Source organism: Sander vitreus, chromosome 16, assembly GCF_031162955.1.
Source record: "Sander vitreus isolate 19-12246 chromosome 16, sanVit1, whole genome shotgun sequence".
In the NCBI taxonomy this organism is placed as follows: domain Eukaryota; kingdom Metazoa; phylum Chordata; class Actinopteri; order Perciformes; family Percidae; genus Sander; species Sander vitreus.
Genome location: NC_135870.1, coordinates 4845993 through 4862101, shown reverse-complemented (window position 1 = coordinate 4862101; position 16109 = coordinate 4845993). Strand labels below are relative to the sequence as shown.

General features: G+C 40.3%; 1 protein-coding gene across 1 annotated transcript in view; it reads right to left on the bottom strand.

Annotated features, from left to right (window-relative positions):
- The window catches only part of pitpnm2 (phosphatidylinositol transfer protein, membrane-associated 2), a 55882-nt gene that overhangs the window by 14017 nt on the left and 25756 nt on the right, over positions 1-16109 (bottom strand). The window contains exons 3-15 of the mRNA XM_078271295.1: positions 11759-11973; positions 10699-10820; positions 10097-10330; positions 6948-7274; positions 6756-6851; positions 5959-6063; positions 5741-5805; positions 3873-3963; positions 2785-2938; positions 2493-2682; positions 2282-2401; positions 1191-1402; positions 236-411 (exon numbers count right to left, since the gene is read on the bottom strand). Coding sequence (XP_078127421.1) covers positions 236-411; positions 1191-1402; positions 2282-2401; positions 2493-2682; positions 2785-2938; positions 3873-3963; positions 5741-5805; positions 5959-6063; positions 6756-6851; positions 6948-7274; positions 10097-10330; positions 10699-10820; positions 11759-11973 — 2107 coding nt within the window. The remainder of the gene's footprint in view (positions 1-235; positions 412-1190; positions 1403-2281; positions 2402-2492; positions 2683-2784; positions 2939-3872; positions 3964-5740; positions 5806-5958; positions 6064-6755; positions 6852-6947; positions 7275-10096; positions 10331-10698; positions 10821-11758; positions 11974-16109) is intronic.

The window sequence follows — 16109 nt, the reverse complement described above, 5'->3', positions numbered from 1 at the left end:
TGACCTCTGACCGCTGACACCTGCTTTCCAGCTGCTGGAGACGGGTATCTCACACAGGAAAAAGCATCAGAGGCTACAAATAACCACTTCCTGCTCATCTGGCAAAAGGAATGTAATTACAAGAGACCTTTTGTTTTTAAGCCAACAGTGTGCGCTTAATCAGATACATGAGGAACATCATAATAAACCAAACTAAAACGAAAGGGTGCGCAACAAAGTAGAAAAGCTTCCTCACCATCTAACAAGGGCACCACAGTCTTCCTCAGTGCGAGCACCAGCCCCAGAGGGGAGCCGAACATGAAGAAGTCAGTCACCTCGAAGTCAAACTTTCCCAAAGAGCCTCCTTCCAGCATCGTGCTGCCGCTGGAGCGCCGTGACCCGGGCTCCCCGTGGAGCACACTGAAGTGAAGACTGGAAAACATTCATACAATCAGTGTTAATGTCGTTAATAAAACTAGGGCGAAAACATTTGTTAACGACCTATTTTTCATAACTAAAACAAAATGAAAAGTAACTTTTCAAACCAAGACCTGTGACAAAATGTGTTACATTTTTCATCAACAACGATAATGTGAAAGACAATAGACAAATGAACAAAAGATAGTTTACTAAATTAATCTACAATCCATTGAAAAGAAGAAGGAGCGAAGACAAACGACAAAAACCTGCAAGCAGCACGCAAACAGCACGGCTACTTTTTGTGTTGCTATTGAAAGGAATGACTAATTCCAGGATAAATGTCGATGGTCAGACATTTAAATCTTCCTCTAGATGTTCACTAAAGAAATATCACCACGTTATCCGATATTTTAGCTTCTCCACTTAAGCTGAACCCAGACAGTGAACAGTATTTCAGTGGACAAGTGGATGAATGCGCTGTGGTAATGCTAATGCTAATGCTAGGTGAGCAGGAACAACAGAGAGTTAGTTAGGGGAGTCAGTCTGTTGTATTACTACAGAGAAGTAAATGCTACCTTTTCCACTAACTTCGTGACAGATAAGAACGATACAAAACAAAGATGTCGACAGCTGTAGCCTCAAAATGCTTAGAAGACATAAAAATAAAAAAAATCATAAAAGAAATAAGTAAAATGTTTTTGTTGACTAAGACTAATATACATGAACACTACATACATTGGCTGAAATCTGTCCGAGAGTTCGTGACATTTGTGTCTATTTCCATGTCTCACCTGGACAGGAAGGCCTGGTGATGTTTGATGGTGTCCAGCTCGTACGTGGAGGAGTCGCTGCGCTTGCGTGGAAGCTGTCTCTTTGGGTCGTCGGACCCCGAGCAGCGAGGGATGTCGATGTTGCTGCGGCTGAGATGGCGGCTTCCTTCAAGGGACGGCGTGGAAGGAGAGATGCTGTTTACGACGATACCTGGAGAGAGAAGGTCTGTGTCCTGAGAGACAGAGAAAACAAAAAAGGATCCAAATGGTTAAAAAAGTTTCTTCAGTTTTACATTTTGGATACACTAGCAGCATGGCTGTAGGGATGAAAATGCGGGTCAGTCCACCATTTTAGCCAAAACAATTTTTGGTTGGTTTGCTGGTATTTAGTATGCTGACGTTAGCATTTAGCTCACATTTAGTTGTGCCTAATTACAGCCGAAAACAGCTGTTAGTGTGGCTGTAGACTCTTAAGCTCTGTTTATACTCGCACAAGACACCATGGTGCAAGGTTCGAGCATGCGCAGAGACATTTATGCTTAATGCGTTGTTCGTTGCAGTACTCTCTGAAACGCCGGGGGGAGTACAAACTAAAATATTTGAGAATAAGCAAGAAGCAGAGAAGAAGTAGTAGAGAGCGGAAGTAAATAAATACAAAAGGCTGCCTGGCAATAGTAGTAAACGTACTGCCAAACATTATGAACGTTACTGTTGCCTACCTCCAAGTCCAAATTACTTTCTGCCTCTCGATGTTTAACAAACTGGACGGCCATCCTAATCATCATAGCTTTCAACGTAATCGCTTACGTTTTTCCACACCCTCTGGAAAAATGTCTCCTCTTTTCCCAGTGTGGTGGCTCTCTCTTACAAAGAATTTAAGGCCATTTGACTCCCTGTAGTCTCTGCATGAAGAATCGTACAGATGTTTGTACTGTACAAGTGAAACTGCTCGGCCAGTCTTACCTTAAATCCGTGTTGGAATGAAAAGTTCAGAATGCACCAAGTTAGTCAATTTTGGAGCCTTTGCGCAGACCCTCGCACCGGGGACACAACGGCGAGCATAAACCCAGTTTTAGTCTTGTTGTCTCCTGTCAGAGAGTTGAGATTGTTACCTGTACACTGATGGTGCTGCCCCGTCTGCTGCTGTTTTGGCTTTCTGACACCGTCACAGAGCTGCTGCACAGAGCATCAAACCCCAGGATACCTCCAACACAGTCCCCGATAACACACACCTGCATTAGAAAACAGATTACAAAAACCTGAATCAGCGTCAGTCACCAAACCAGTGAGGAGAAAATATGAAGCTCCAGGTTACACACTGACCTGGCCATTAAAAGACGCCCCTTCTACAGACTTGACGAAGTCGCTATACACCTGATTGGCTCTTAAGATGACGGATGCTACGGCATCTTGGTACTGGGGTGCCGAGGTAGCCAACAGGGGCAGAGCAGCCAGAGGGATGTGGTCCTGACTGCTGGACAGGCAGCCCTCGTCGTAGCTGTAGGGGCTGAGACTGCAAAAGCAGAGAGGACGCGTTGTTATCTGTCCGTATGTGGGTTTCACACAGCAGCTTGTGCATGCATTACAGCAGATTATTTAAAGAGTAATGGCTCACTTGGAGACTAGTGAGAATGCGTCGACACAGACGGCAGGACAGGGGACCATCCGAATGGCGATACGGCCCAGCGCTGCTGGGTAATGGACCCTCATCACGGTCTCAAAAGCTCCACTCAGCGTGTTTACATCGGCCTGCTTGTTGTTCTGTTCACCTGCAGACAATAAAGATATAATATATTTTTGGAGGACTTTAGATGCAAAACTTTTGTGACCAACAAAAACAAAGCGATCTAATCCATAGTCATAAGTTGCATTTGTCAAATAGCCGCAGGTTTGTTTCTTTCTCACTCTTAATTTTAAGAGTTCTGAAGAAGTTAAAATTATCTGAATCAAAAGTAGAGAAAACATAAAGTTAAATTTGTGCATCAGAAATTTCTTTTATCATGTTATTCATTTTGCACATCCTCAGATGTATCTTGTATCACCATGAAACCTGGGTCTACTGCTCTAGTTTAGAGCTGTAATGATGTGTTTTCCCACTGAAAAGATCAATCGTTTCTGATTCACAAGATATGTAAATCTGCAATGAGTGCAGCAGAAAAAAAGCTATAAACATAACACTGACACATCATAACCTTTTAAGTTGATATGTTGAACTTGTTAGCAAATTGTTGATTAATTCAACATTCAGCAAGTACAGAGCAACATGATGATTCATTAGGAGTGATGGTGTTTGTTTTCACCTAATGAAAGTCTCTACCAACTCCTGATGAAATATCTGTCTCTTTAGCTGCTTAATGCTCCACTATGTTCACTGGCTAGTCTCTAACTGTGTCTGTCTGCTGCTCTGCACTGTGCAGATGGTGTACAGTCATTTTTTAGAGCTTTTTTTCGCTGATAACAGCTGCTGGAAAGGACAAAACAATGAGCTGAAAGCTAAAACGCTCTGTAGAGCCAAGATAAACTACAGATTCAGGTGATAATTCTCTGTAGGTTCAACCCCTTTCACATTAAACCATTCACATTTTGATCCATTGTTATTATACAAATATTGAGTCTATCTGATTGAATTACTCATGGAGTTAGAATTGATTTTAGCAACAGTGACTTTCATATTAATGTTGCAGGATTTTGTTGCAGCCGTACCAGAGCCGGTGTCCAGAATGTTGCCTCCGTGCAGGACCAGAACGAGGACGTGAGTTTTGGACGATTGAAGACATTGCGGAGACAAACAGTCCTGCGGGTACAGGACAGACAGGAAGGAAACAGATTACAGGAATATATGTTGAAAGGAGAGAAGAGCAGCGAGGGAGACAAATGCACGGTAAAACACTTTCGTATCTGTTCTTTAAATATAAAGCTACAGCCAGTAGCCAGGTAGCTTAGCTTAGCACAAAAAGTGGAAACAGGTGGAAACACCCGTCATGTACAGCTCACTAATTAGCATGTTATATCTTGGTAAAGCTCTACAAAAAAAACAGTGTAAAAACAACATTCAATGTCTTACAGCAGGTTATGTCTCGGACTATTTTTTGGTTGCGACCTGTAACTTCCTGTAGACACCCCAAAAATAGTGAGTTCTATAATGTATTCTACACTAAATCAGGGTCCCCACTCTTTTGTGGAGGACTTTTCCAGGGCATTTTAAGTGATGATCTAGCTGGTATGACAGAAAGGGATCGCGCCATCCCCTAATATTTTCCTCTCTGTGGAAGTCTAATTTAAAAGATGTACAGTCTATGGCTACAACATTTTAGCTATGAAATCATCTCTTACGTCAGTGGTTCCAAAACTAAGGGGGGCGCCCCCTAAAGTGGGCCTGGACATATAACATAACATATAGGGTGGGCACTGCAAGGCTGAATTTAAATAAATAATGTCTGGTTCTGCCGCACTGCTAGCAAAGCATGGACAAGTTTGTGAAAGCACTGACAATTAATCTACACCAAATGCCACAATTACCAAAAACAAAGACAAGAAAATGTGTAGTGTATGTGACCACTAAGTGAGTGGTGACCACAATTCCATCTAAGGAGCCTGATTTAACTGCCAATCTCCCAGTCGAATCGTTTGTCGTCTCGTTGTCTATCGTTTCACAGGGAAACAGCTGATTGTGTGTTCTGTCAGTCAGTCATTCTCCGGGGGGCCCGGCAGAAAGGGTTTAGGAACCATTGTCTTACGTGCTTAGAAATTATGAAAAATGTATCATAGAATAATATAATTATAAAAAACGACCACATTTACCAGCCAGCAGTGACTAATGTTTACATTTGAATGACAATATAACTAACTTATTATTCAGAGTTTCACCACTTAAGGTGTAATGTTAGCCAACCTGCTTGTGCTACCATGTGAACATGACTTAGCGCTTTCAGATGGCAATGTTATCCATTTTGGGGAGCTCTGATAGATAGCCTAGTAGTTCATTCTCTGCTGAAGGAAAATATGAGAACACCATTTTTTTTTAGGGAATTTTTTATTTTTTTTCCATGACTGGAAAATTGGTCATATGTTTCCAGGTTATATATGACCTGTGGAAACCCCGTAGATGTAATCTATACTAATGTTGTATTACATGTCCTATAATGTGCTCGGTACCTAAGATGTCTAATTCTACTCTCTTTTAATGGAAGACCTGTGCACTACAACACAGCCTTTCATGCTCTACTGGCTACAGGACTGAGATTTACATTTAGTTTACTGGAAAACCAAATGGATTGATGTTGCCTTTTTGAGACACAGCACTGGATACAAAGAGCATCAACACAGCATTTATGCAAACTCACACGGTGTAAACTGTGAACGCCTTAGCGCCCTATTTGCTGCAACCTCTGGTTAAATAAAACTCCACTGATGGCTGCAGTAGTGAGTGGATCCTAATTTCACTACACTGGCAGGATGACTGAAAATTAATTAGGGAGGAGAAGTGTTATCTACAAGCTATTTAATTTAGGGTGTGAGTGTGTGAGAGAGAGAGACGTGGACGAAATGAGAGAAAAGTGAAGAAACTGTACCTCCATCTGCCTCTCCTCATTACTCATCACAGCGTACTCCCCGCCCGACTCCTGATACAAAGTTTCTGTGAAAACATAAATTCATTCAGGAAATAAAAGATGATTTAAACAATAATGTAAGGTCCTATTTCTCAGTACAGGATCTGATGTGAATATAAGTGTTCCCTGTTCTATTTAAAGTAAACTATGTAAAAGGAATCCCAAGGAGAGTCGCCTACCTTGTGCTTCATCTGCCTCTGTTGTTTCTATCTTGTCCATCAGGTCGTTGGAGCTCCACTTGGTGATCTCCTTGGCAAACATCTCCTCGTTGTCAGAAAAGCCCTCTGCAATACACACAGACGACTTCTAAGGATGCTTTTACAATAACCATGTTTAGTCCAGGCCTTCTGACTTTTCAGTTTGATACCAACCAAAAATTACAAGTTATACGGTCAAACCTTGATCTGATGAAAAGAGGTAGTCTCGGTCCGGATCAAATTGAACCATCGTGCGGTTTGTTTTGAGTGTAAAAGCATTTTTTTTGGACGGATTAGACTTATGGACCATTACGGAAACTTCTGGCAGGCTATCGTTGTGTTATAGGAGCGGGGAAGCTCCAATAAGGAATGGTTCAGTGCTTAGTGTGTAGGCAGCGAGTGTGTGGTTGACCACAACAGGAGAGTGACGGTGGATGCGCTCAGAGCAGAGAAGAAATTAGCAGTTAAGTTGTTAGGTGGTAGTAAATGTGCAGTGTTGGTTTCAGTTTGTTTTTTTGGGGGGCTTTTCCGCCTTTGAAGGATAGGACAGCTAGGTGAGAAAGGGGAGAGAGAGGGGGAAGATATGCAGGAAATCGTCACAGGTCAAATTCGAACCCTGGACCTCTGCGTCGAGGCATAAACCTCTCAGTATATGTGCGCCTGCTCTACCCACTGAACCAACCCGGCCATGTGTTGCTTTCAGTTTGTCTCCGAATAAATACTGCAGCTCCTCAAGACCCACGTAAAGTTCCGTATCATGCAGAGAGTGATGATTTTACCATGAGCATCAAAGAACTCATCGTCTGTACTGTCGTCTGAGTCTCGGGCGATGCTCTGCATCCTCCACTCTGAAATGCTCTGGTGAGACGGACTCCCTGTAAACATACACAACAGGTCGTAATGTTATTCTTATAGAACGATGTTTGCCAAAAGCAATCTCAAATAAGTAAAAAGCCCAAACTGGTCCTCACCGCCTCTCTTAGTTGACCTGTTGGATGAGTGAGAGGATGTTGACCACTGCTTGGTGAGCTCCCCTCGTGTCTCCAGTGAGTCTCCCAGTTTCCCTCCGCCTCCTTCCGCCTCTGCAGCCGATCCCACGGCCTCAGCTCCCTGCTCCTGGTCCTGGCTGATGGCCTCTGCTCCCCCCTCTTCATTCAGGCTGTACTGGGCCATCTTCTTAGCTAAAGCCAGCTGGGTCTCCAGCTCCAGCAGTCGGATGTCCTCGATGGTCAGGCCGTACCACTCGTCCTGCCAGCACCACGCCTGTCGGTGGGCTCGAACCATCACTTTACGCAGAGCTGAACGGACAGCAACACAGATTTATTGCCATTTTAGTTAAGAACAAATCATATTTATGTGACATACATCTATTAAATTGGATGAACCTTAAGTAAATATAGCTATGGTTGGCAAATACAGAATGTATTGTCAGAGATTCACAGTGAAGCAACAGTTAAAGGGCCTGAGCAAAAGAGAATGAAATAAAATCTGCGGCTCTCCAACCAGACAAGGAGGAATGTTTTTAGCAAATAACACATTATAATAATGAATAATGAATGCGAAATGTGGCTTAAACTTCTGTATTTTTATTGTACTAAGACCAAGGCTAAGATAATGCTCCAGGTAGTTTACATCTCTAACCAGAAACTGCAAAAAAGAAAATTTAATTAAACAAATAAAGCATGCAAAAAAAAACAAGACTGCAATGTAGTTTTTGTAATTAAAAATCAATTATTTAAGTTTCTAAACTATTTTCTTTTTTGACAAAAATAATGAAAATAAAAATATTGTGACAGTGCTGCAAGAATATTCCAATGTGATTTTTTAACTTGTTTAATTTTTCATAATTGTAGTGGGGCAATCTGCTTTATATTCTAATATATATATATATATATGCACTACCACCTAACATATATATATATATATATATATATATATATATATATGTGTGTGTGTGTGTGTGTGTGTTAATCTGAGTTTCACTTTAAATGGGAAATGACAGTATACATTTGCTCTGACAAACAGATTTGACAAATATATTTGGTATTCTCTCTATACGTAATTCTTGATCTTGATTTCAGTGACATTAAAAAAATGTTCTTCATATCTGAAAATACATTACAAATAAAAACAGCAGACTAGAGAAATCCCTGGATCGTCTAAACGAGATTGAAAGGTGATCCGTCAAAGGAGATTTTAATTTCTAAATTGAAATCAATGTCTAAACAAGCACCAGCTGTTTATGAAACCTGATCATAATTACACCACCCAACCTGGCAATAAAAGCCAAAATTAGCAAACAAAAAAAGCTATTAAATTAATATCCAGTGGAAATAACCTCTGACACATTGATCAAGCTTGAACGGTTATGCATTATACAACCCAAAGACCCTTCCAGCACAATTTATAATAAAGACGCCAAGTTAGAACTTGTATGTGATGATAATCCAGTTTAATGCAGATGACATGCAGTGAATATTTTAAAGTCGAAGCCCAGTAAACAGCTGCAGGTTTATATTAGCAAAAAGGAGAAGTTCTTTACAAGCACGCGTGTTGAAGTGGCAGTCAATGCAACGGGGACAAAAGGAAAACACATTTTGTGGTTTTAGATGTGTTGATTAGACAGACTCAGAGCGAGAATGCCATGAAGACAGAGCAGCTGCTGCTTCATTAGTCTGGAAGTAAACGCTGTGAGGAAGGGAGCCGAGGGCTGAGAGAGCGTAAACAGTGTAAACAGTCTTAAATCACAGCAGTGAAACAGAAACATTGGCAGGAAATTAATCCAGTCTGTTGTGTTATCTCAGGGAGCCAGACTCTTCTCTGTGCTCCTGCCTCTTTCTTTCTATAAGGCAGCTTTAGTATTTTATTTATTTGTTTTACCTGTCCTCTTTATTATTCCTCACACTCACCCTCGTCTCTGCTCCACACCAGAGCGTTTTCATTAATCAGTGGTTTATTATTAAAGAGATCAGGTCTATTGTTTTCTTATGGTTACTCACTGTTTTCATACACACACCTGCAGACACAAAGACCCAGAACAATCCTAAATATCTTTTGACTTTTTATGTTTTTTTTTTACTTGATGACATTTTAGCATTATTTCTTCATTAAATTAAATGTTCATTAAATATTCAAGGTTATAATTTTCAGGGTTATCCTGATTTATTTTGGTTCATTCCCAACTTTTTCAGCAGTAGCACTGATTTTTCAGGATTATTTCCAACATTTCTAACATCTCAAAATGATTATTTTTAGGATTATGACCTATTTTTCCAAGATATCTTTTACTTTTTAGAGTTATTCTAAACTTTGAAAGTTCTTCCCACATTTCATCATCACTGACTTTTCATGGTTGTCCATAACTTTTTAAATGAGTTATTAACAACTTTTTAAGGATTCTCAGGAATATTCCCAACTTTTTCATGGTTCTCCTTTACTTCTTAGAGTAACTCTCAACTTTTCAACAGCATCCCTGATTTGATTCATTCAGAATGGACCTTTAGGGTTACTCACCCTTTTCCCAACCTTTTCTGGATTTCTCAGACTTTTTAGATTACAGTCTTTTTTACAGTTATTGACTTCTTCTCTTTTCATCTTTAGCCCTGATTTTTCTGGATTATTATTATTATTATTATTATTATTGCCAATTCTTTCAAGGTCAATCCGGATTTTTAATTTGAATCCCTGACTTTTAATTGTTATTACGCATGCCATGTTACATTATTATTCCTGAGTTTTAAAGGATAATTCCAAATTTTATAGACTTGACCTTTAACTTTTAAAATTATTTCAGACTTTAAAAATTATTTCAGAGTTATTCTCAATTGTTTAGGGTTAGCCCTCACTTTTCTAAAAACTGTCACTGTTCCCATTATTCCAGGGTTGTCACTGTCAATTTCCTGGGTTTACTTTTCAGGAATATGAATTTCAGCATTATTCCTGACTTTTTTTCATGGTTAACCCTGACTTTTCAGGAACATGCCTAACTTTTTAGTGGTAACAGTAAGACTTGACTCATTGAGAAAGAGAAAGAGAAAAAAAAGGAAGATATTGCCTCAGAGGTGACTTGTGTCAAAGAGTGCAAACACTTAAACACACACACACCATCTGCCATACCTACCCACGTCATGTATGAAGCGTTCGATCTTGGACTGCATGCCCCAGTATCTGAACTCCACTTTGCAGAGCTTGTAGGCACACATGACGGGACTTTCACCAGGATTCTGGTTGATCTCCTCGATCCAGTCGTCTGACAGCGGACCCCGTTTGGTTTTGACGGACTGATACAGTTTAGGGTCTTCCTCCGCCAGGTACTCATGAGGAGGGATGTAGTCCTTCACGATGTCTATGGGGTCTGCAAGGGGGGAAAAAAATCATTATGAATCACACAAAAGCCAAACTGATGTAGATGTCAGCAGCAGGTATGAGCAGGACAGATGTCACGGTGACTGAACACCAATGTATGAAAAGGTGTGTGTGACTTTCATGTAATAACTCCCTGCAGGGAATGTGTCTGCACATTTCTCCTTCATCCCAGTGACTTTTAGTATTCAGAGACGCAACACTCCCTCAGGCTGTATTTGTCCACATTACACTGTCTGCGTTTTCACTGCACGTAACATTGAAGATTTGACTCCTGATCCTGCTCACAATGAAATAAAAGTGTACTCTGGGAGTTTTCACAAAGGTAGCAGAGGGTGTGTTCTTGTGTGCATGACTCACCTACAGTCCTCTGTCTCTTTTCAGCAGAAGACATACTGAAGACGTCCAATTGATTTCCAGTATCTGGTTTATAATACGTCTCAATGTCTATAGAGAATTTCTCTACAAAGGGACAGGTATACCTGAGAAACAAAAGAGAAATGGTTGTTTTAAAAAAAAGAAAAAAAAAAGTAATTTCTTTATTTATTTATTGTCTCTTTTTTAGTCCTTGTTACTTAGTTTACTTATTTACAGCTTGTTTGTTGTCCCCATAATTTTGCCCACGACGTATGTATGTGTGCCTAATGTTGATGTGTCCTACATGTGCAGCTTGTGTATGTGATTTGATTGATTTATTTATTTAACGTTCACATCTCTTATCATTTTGTATTTGTTACAATAATACTAGTCCACTTGATCAATGGCTATTTGATCCTTTGCATGTCCTGTAAGTTACTTGTATCTAGTTACTATTATCATTATCAAAAGTAGACCCAGGGATTGTTTGGGGTGGGTGGGGGGGTGATGAGGGGGAGGGAAAGGGAGATGGGAATTCTACAGTAATGTAATTGTATAAAATTGCATTGAAAAAAAAAAAGGAGTGCGGATTTATGTCCCCGAAGCCCCTTCTTCCATCACTTTGGCAGTTTATGGCAAAAAAAATTAAATACTTGAAGAAATACACCAATCCGTGACAATTTGGTCTATTAATCCACAAATCAAGTTATCTGGAGGATATAAAAAGTTTATTATTCAGCTGAAATTGTTTCAACAAAAAAAAGGCGCCATCAGCAATATCAATTGTTTCAGTATTTCATTCGTTCAGATTTATGAATCTAGAAGCCATAAAATAAAAACCATTAACAACATTTTATTACTAAGAGTTCAGCCTTTCTCCTTTAAGTAATGCCAGCTGCCTAAAGTCTCTTTATGTAACGCATCCTTAAGTGTGAACAAATGTTTTAGCACAGGGATGATATTAGTGTCCGAGCACTTTTATAATATCTTCATGTCCAAATGACGATTCATCATTTTTAATATGTGCGATGAGTCGTTTCCTGCTTTTGTGTGCTGGTCTCACCGGGTTCGTGTGTAGGGGTAGGCGTTCCAGGACTCCTCTTCCACTCGGAGGGCAGCTTGAGGCAGAATGGCACAGAACCATGACGGGATGTGTTTTCCGATGTGGTAGACCTTGTGTGTGTACTGACCCGAGCCTCCGGGGCCGTCCTCGTAAGGCTTGTTCTCCAGGATCTCCACGCCGCTGCCCTCGCCACAGCTCTCCTCTCTGCTCTTTTTCTGCAAGGCGGCAGAAAAATGACAAGACAGACAGAGGGAGGAGGGGAGATGTAGGAGCTGCTTAGATTTATCATGCTGTACATTTAAAAAAGTATTATGTTGTCTTACATTTCGTTATATTATTTCTGGGTGTAGGTTTGGTATTAGCAGTAAAATCAGAGATTCAACCCCACCTCCAGAAAAGACATTTCCTGCATTTATATGCAACTACCTCCGCAAAGGAGGTCATGTTTTCTGCTTGGTTTGCTTGTTGGTTTGTTTGTTTGTTTGTCTGTCGGCAGAGTTATGAAGACACTACTGGCTTAAAAAACACTTCTCACTTCACTACTTTTTGTTAATAAAGCAAAGATGGCCTCCACAATCTTTTTAAGATAATTTTTTGGGCTTTTTCCACCTTTATTCAATAGGACAGCTAGGTGAGAAAGGGGGGGAGACATGCAGAAAATTGTCACAGGTCAGATTTGAACCCTGGACCTCTGTGTTGAGGAATAAACCTCTCAGTATATGTGCGCCTGCTCTACCACTGGGCCAACCCGGCCACCTCCACAATTTTTAAAGAAAAATGTTGTACTTTGTTTTTAGGAAAATATAACTGGAAATAAAAAGAATCATAGCTTAGCGACAACAGTTAAGCTCAGCAGGTCTGTCAAGCTTTCGATTTTTTTTATTTTTGACATTGAAGGGATGGGCATTTAATGGTATAATCCCTCACACTGTTGAGAGATATTTTATTGAGTGAATCAAATCGAAACTTGAGGCAGCGCAAGCAAAACCTCATCCAGACTTTCTGCCTGACACATCCTCCCTCCTTTCCACTTCCAATGAAACCCCTGAGACCCCTACACAGCGCTCCTGCCTCTGATTCAGGTCTTTTCCGACCTTGTGAAAACCCTCGGAGCTGGATGGATGATGCAGCAGAGGGAAAGTGATGAGCTGGAAAGAAAAACGCTGCCACACGGGGGAAAAAAAGGAAGAAACTGCTTCTCTTTTTATTCTTTTAGTCACACCCTCCTAATTTCTCCACAGCTCACTTTGCCTCTTATTCTTCTCTCTTCCCCTTCTATGCTAAATAATCCAAACTCTGTTTAGTGTTTTTTTTTACAGATGAGTTCAGGTGAGGCACACTCACTGTGTAGAGGAAGTCAAATCAGTGGTTTCCTTTCCTCCCCAGCATGTTACCTCCTCTAATAATAAAAGGCAGCAGATGGTTCAACCCCACCCCACAGATCCTGAAAGACTGAGCTGTGATTTAAGCCTGTTGCTCCACAGAGGGAGATGTGGATTACAGCATCACTTTATAAACACACATCTCCTTAAGAGGCTCTCCATTTAGACTGTAACCGACTTGTTTGCGTTTATATGGCTGGTAAATTATATCAAACCCCTCCAGGATCTGATACAGGAGCCCAATTATCTAAATTACCTTTGAGCTTAAGAAAAGGGAATCAACCAGTGCTGAAAGGATTCGTAAATGAATCAATTAGTCTGTCTATAAGTGATCAATTATAGCACTAATTATATGCAGTACACTCAGATATTTAAAATATTTAAATTAGAATAGAATATAAATGTATCAAAAGTAGCACTAATGGAAGAAGTCAAAAGGAAAACTAAACTGTATATAAGTAATATAAGGAATATATACAGTACAGTTACGTATATTTACTGTATATAATAAAAAAAATGTAATTGTAGTGTAGATAGAAAAGAAATTATAAATAAGAAAATGTCAAATATTTGCCGTTTCCAGTTTATAAAAATATGATCTTTTCTCAGTAATCAGTCAAAATGTGCGTCAGCTGTATGATTAAGCCCAACATCACAACAATGATGATGAAGATATAAATGAATATAAAGATATAAATGACCTAATGCAGTGTAGTTTGAATCAATTAAATACATCTTAAATCGTTGTTGGCATAAGCTCCTAGGCTTTAATCTTACAGCTGAGTCAGGCAGATGACGGCACCGTAGATACTGTACTCTGGTGTCAAACTGATGATTGAAAAGCTATTTTATTCCTTCCGTTGTACTGCGCGGCCAGTCGAGGAACAGCGCTACGTGAATACAAATCATCGCGATCATTATTAACAGCATGAGTGGGGTGCTCGGGGTCAAGAATGAGAGCTCAGATTGAACACGGAGCTCTCTCTCTCTCTCTCTCTCCTGAAGACTTTAGGGAGGTGATATTGGTAATGAAGGTCAGAGGAGGCAAAGAGCTGGAAAATTGCTGTAATCTAGCAAGTAATGTAATTTAGGTGAGGAGCTAAGGGCCTTGAATTACCCTCCTCGTGTCTGCTGCAATACAGGAGAGAGACAGAGCACACAGGATCTGTATTAATGACACATATCTTAGAGCTACAGAGTTAACTATACAGCATGTCTGCAGGGACTTTTTATACATCATTATGAACAACATACTACAGGTTGAATGAGTTATTCTCTTGCAAAAATAGTCCGAGACAACCAAGACTGAAGATCTAAAGCTAAAGATGCTGTCAGCAGTTTTAATATATCCACCTCACGGTCATATAACCTTCAGCTTCCTCTCTGCTGCGTTACTTGAAAACAATGTTCAAGTCATGTACAATAACAGTGGAAGCATTTCTTTTTTAGATAATTTTTTGGGGCTTTTCCCTTTATTGTACAGTGACAGTGGATAGACAGGAAACAGGGAGAGAGAGAGATGGGGGAAGACACGGAGCAAAGGGCAGCAGGTCAGATTTGAACCCTCGCCGCTGCAGGATTCAGCCAACATGGGGCGCATGCTCTTACTGGGTGAGCTAGAGGCCGCCCCAGTGGAAGTGTTTCTAAACCTGAAGATGTAAAGATGCTGCGTCTGCTGCTCAGGTGTTTAACGGTCATCACAATCAGACACACACACACTAGTGCTGCAAAGATGAATCCATTAGTTGTCAACTATAAAATTAATCGCCAACTATTTTGCTAATCGATGAATTGGTTTGAGTCATTTTTTATGACAGTAAATTTTCTCTGATTCCAGCTCCTTAAATGTGAACATGTTCTAGTTTCTTCTCTCCTCTGTGACAGTAAACTGAATATCTTTGAGTTGTGGACAAAACAAAACATTTGAGGACGTCATCTTGGGCTTTGGGAAACACTGATCCACATTTTTCACCATTTTCTGACATTTTATAGACCAAACAACTACTCCATTAATCGGGGAAATAATCGACAGATTAATCGACATTGAAAATAATCATCAGTTGCAGCCCTAACCCACACATAAGCCTATAAGAGACTCAGCAGCTGTGTGAGGCTAGACTAAGGCACAGCTGTGCTTCCAGCTACAGTAAATTCAAGTCAATTCAATTTTATTTATAGTGTCAAATCATGACAGAAGTTATCTCAGGACACTTTACAGACAGAGTAGGTCTAGACCACACTCTATAAATGCTAAAGTTAGTGTGCAAACATGTGGACCAACTGACCAAACAACCAACCAACAGAGCGAGCTTTAGAGCTACTGGTCGCAGCTAAAAAGTTACCAAAGTCTTGAAGTCCTTGAATGTACTAATAAGCATTGATGTGACACGACTACCAAAGATCTACTTAAGGAAAGCTGTGTCAGAAAAGCGTTGAGAAGCTTTTATCCAGTTTGAAACAAGGACACAAACTGTTCATGAGAAAGAAATCTGAATAAACAAAAGTGCTCAGCCGATATCCAGAAAGTGAGAAGAGAAGGTTTGAAAAGCTGACATGGGAAGAAAAAAGAGAAGGAGTGAAAGAAAATAGATCCCATGTACAATTGGGAAAGTGCAACGAGCTTTGTGCAGACACTCTGTGGAATTATAATGCGCCTGGCTTTGCTGAGGGTCTCGTTCTGAGATGGCCCTGAATAATTGATGTGACACCGCAAGGTTAGCATAAACCAGGGGTACACAACTCCCCTCCTCAGGCATACACACTGGAGCAACAGTAGCATGGATCAAACGTTATCACTGGCTGCTCAGACATTTCATACATCCCCTACATTAGCTTATGCCATTTTTCAAATTCTGTGCTCGCTTTCAGTTTGAAACTGGCAACAGACAACACTCATGTATCAAACTGTCAGTTCAGTGGTTAAATAAAAACAAATATGCAATGAGAACTCATATCCTGCAGCAACAAGT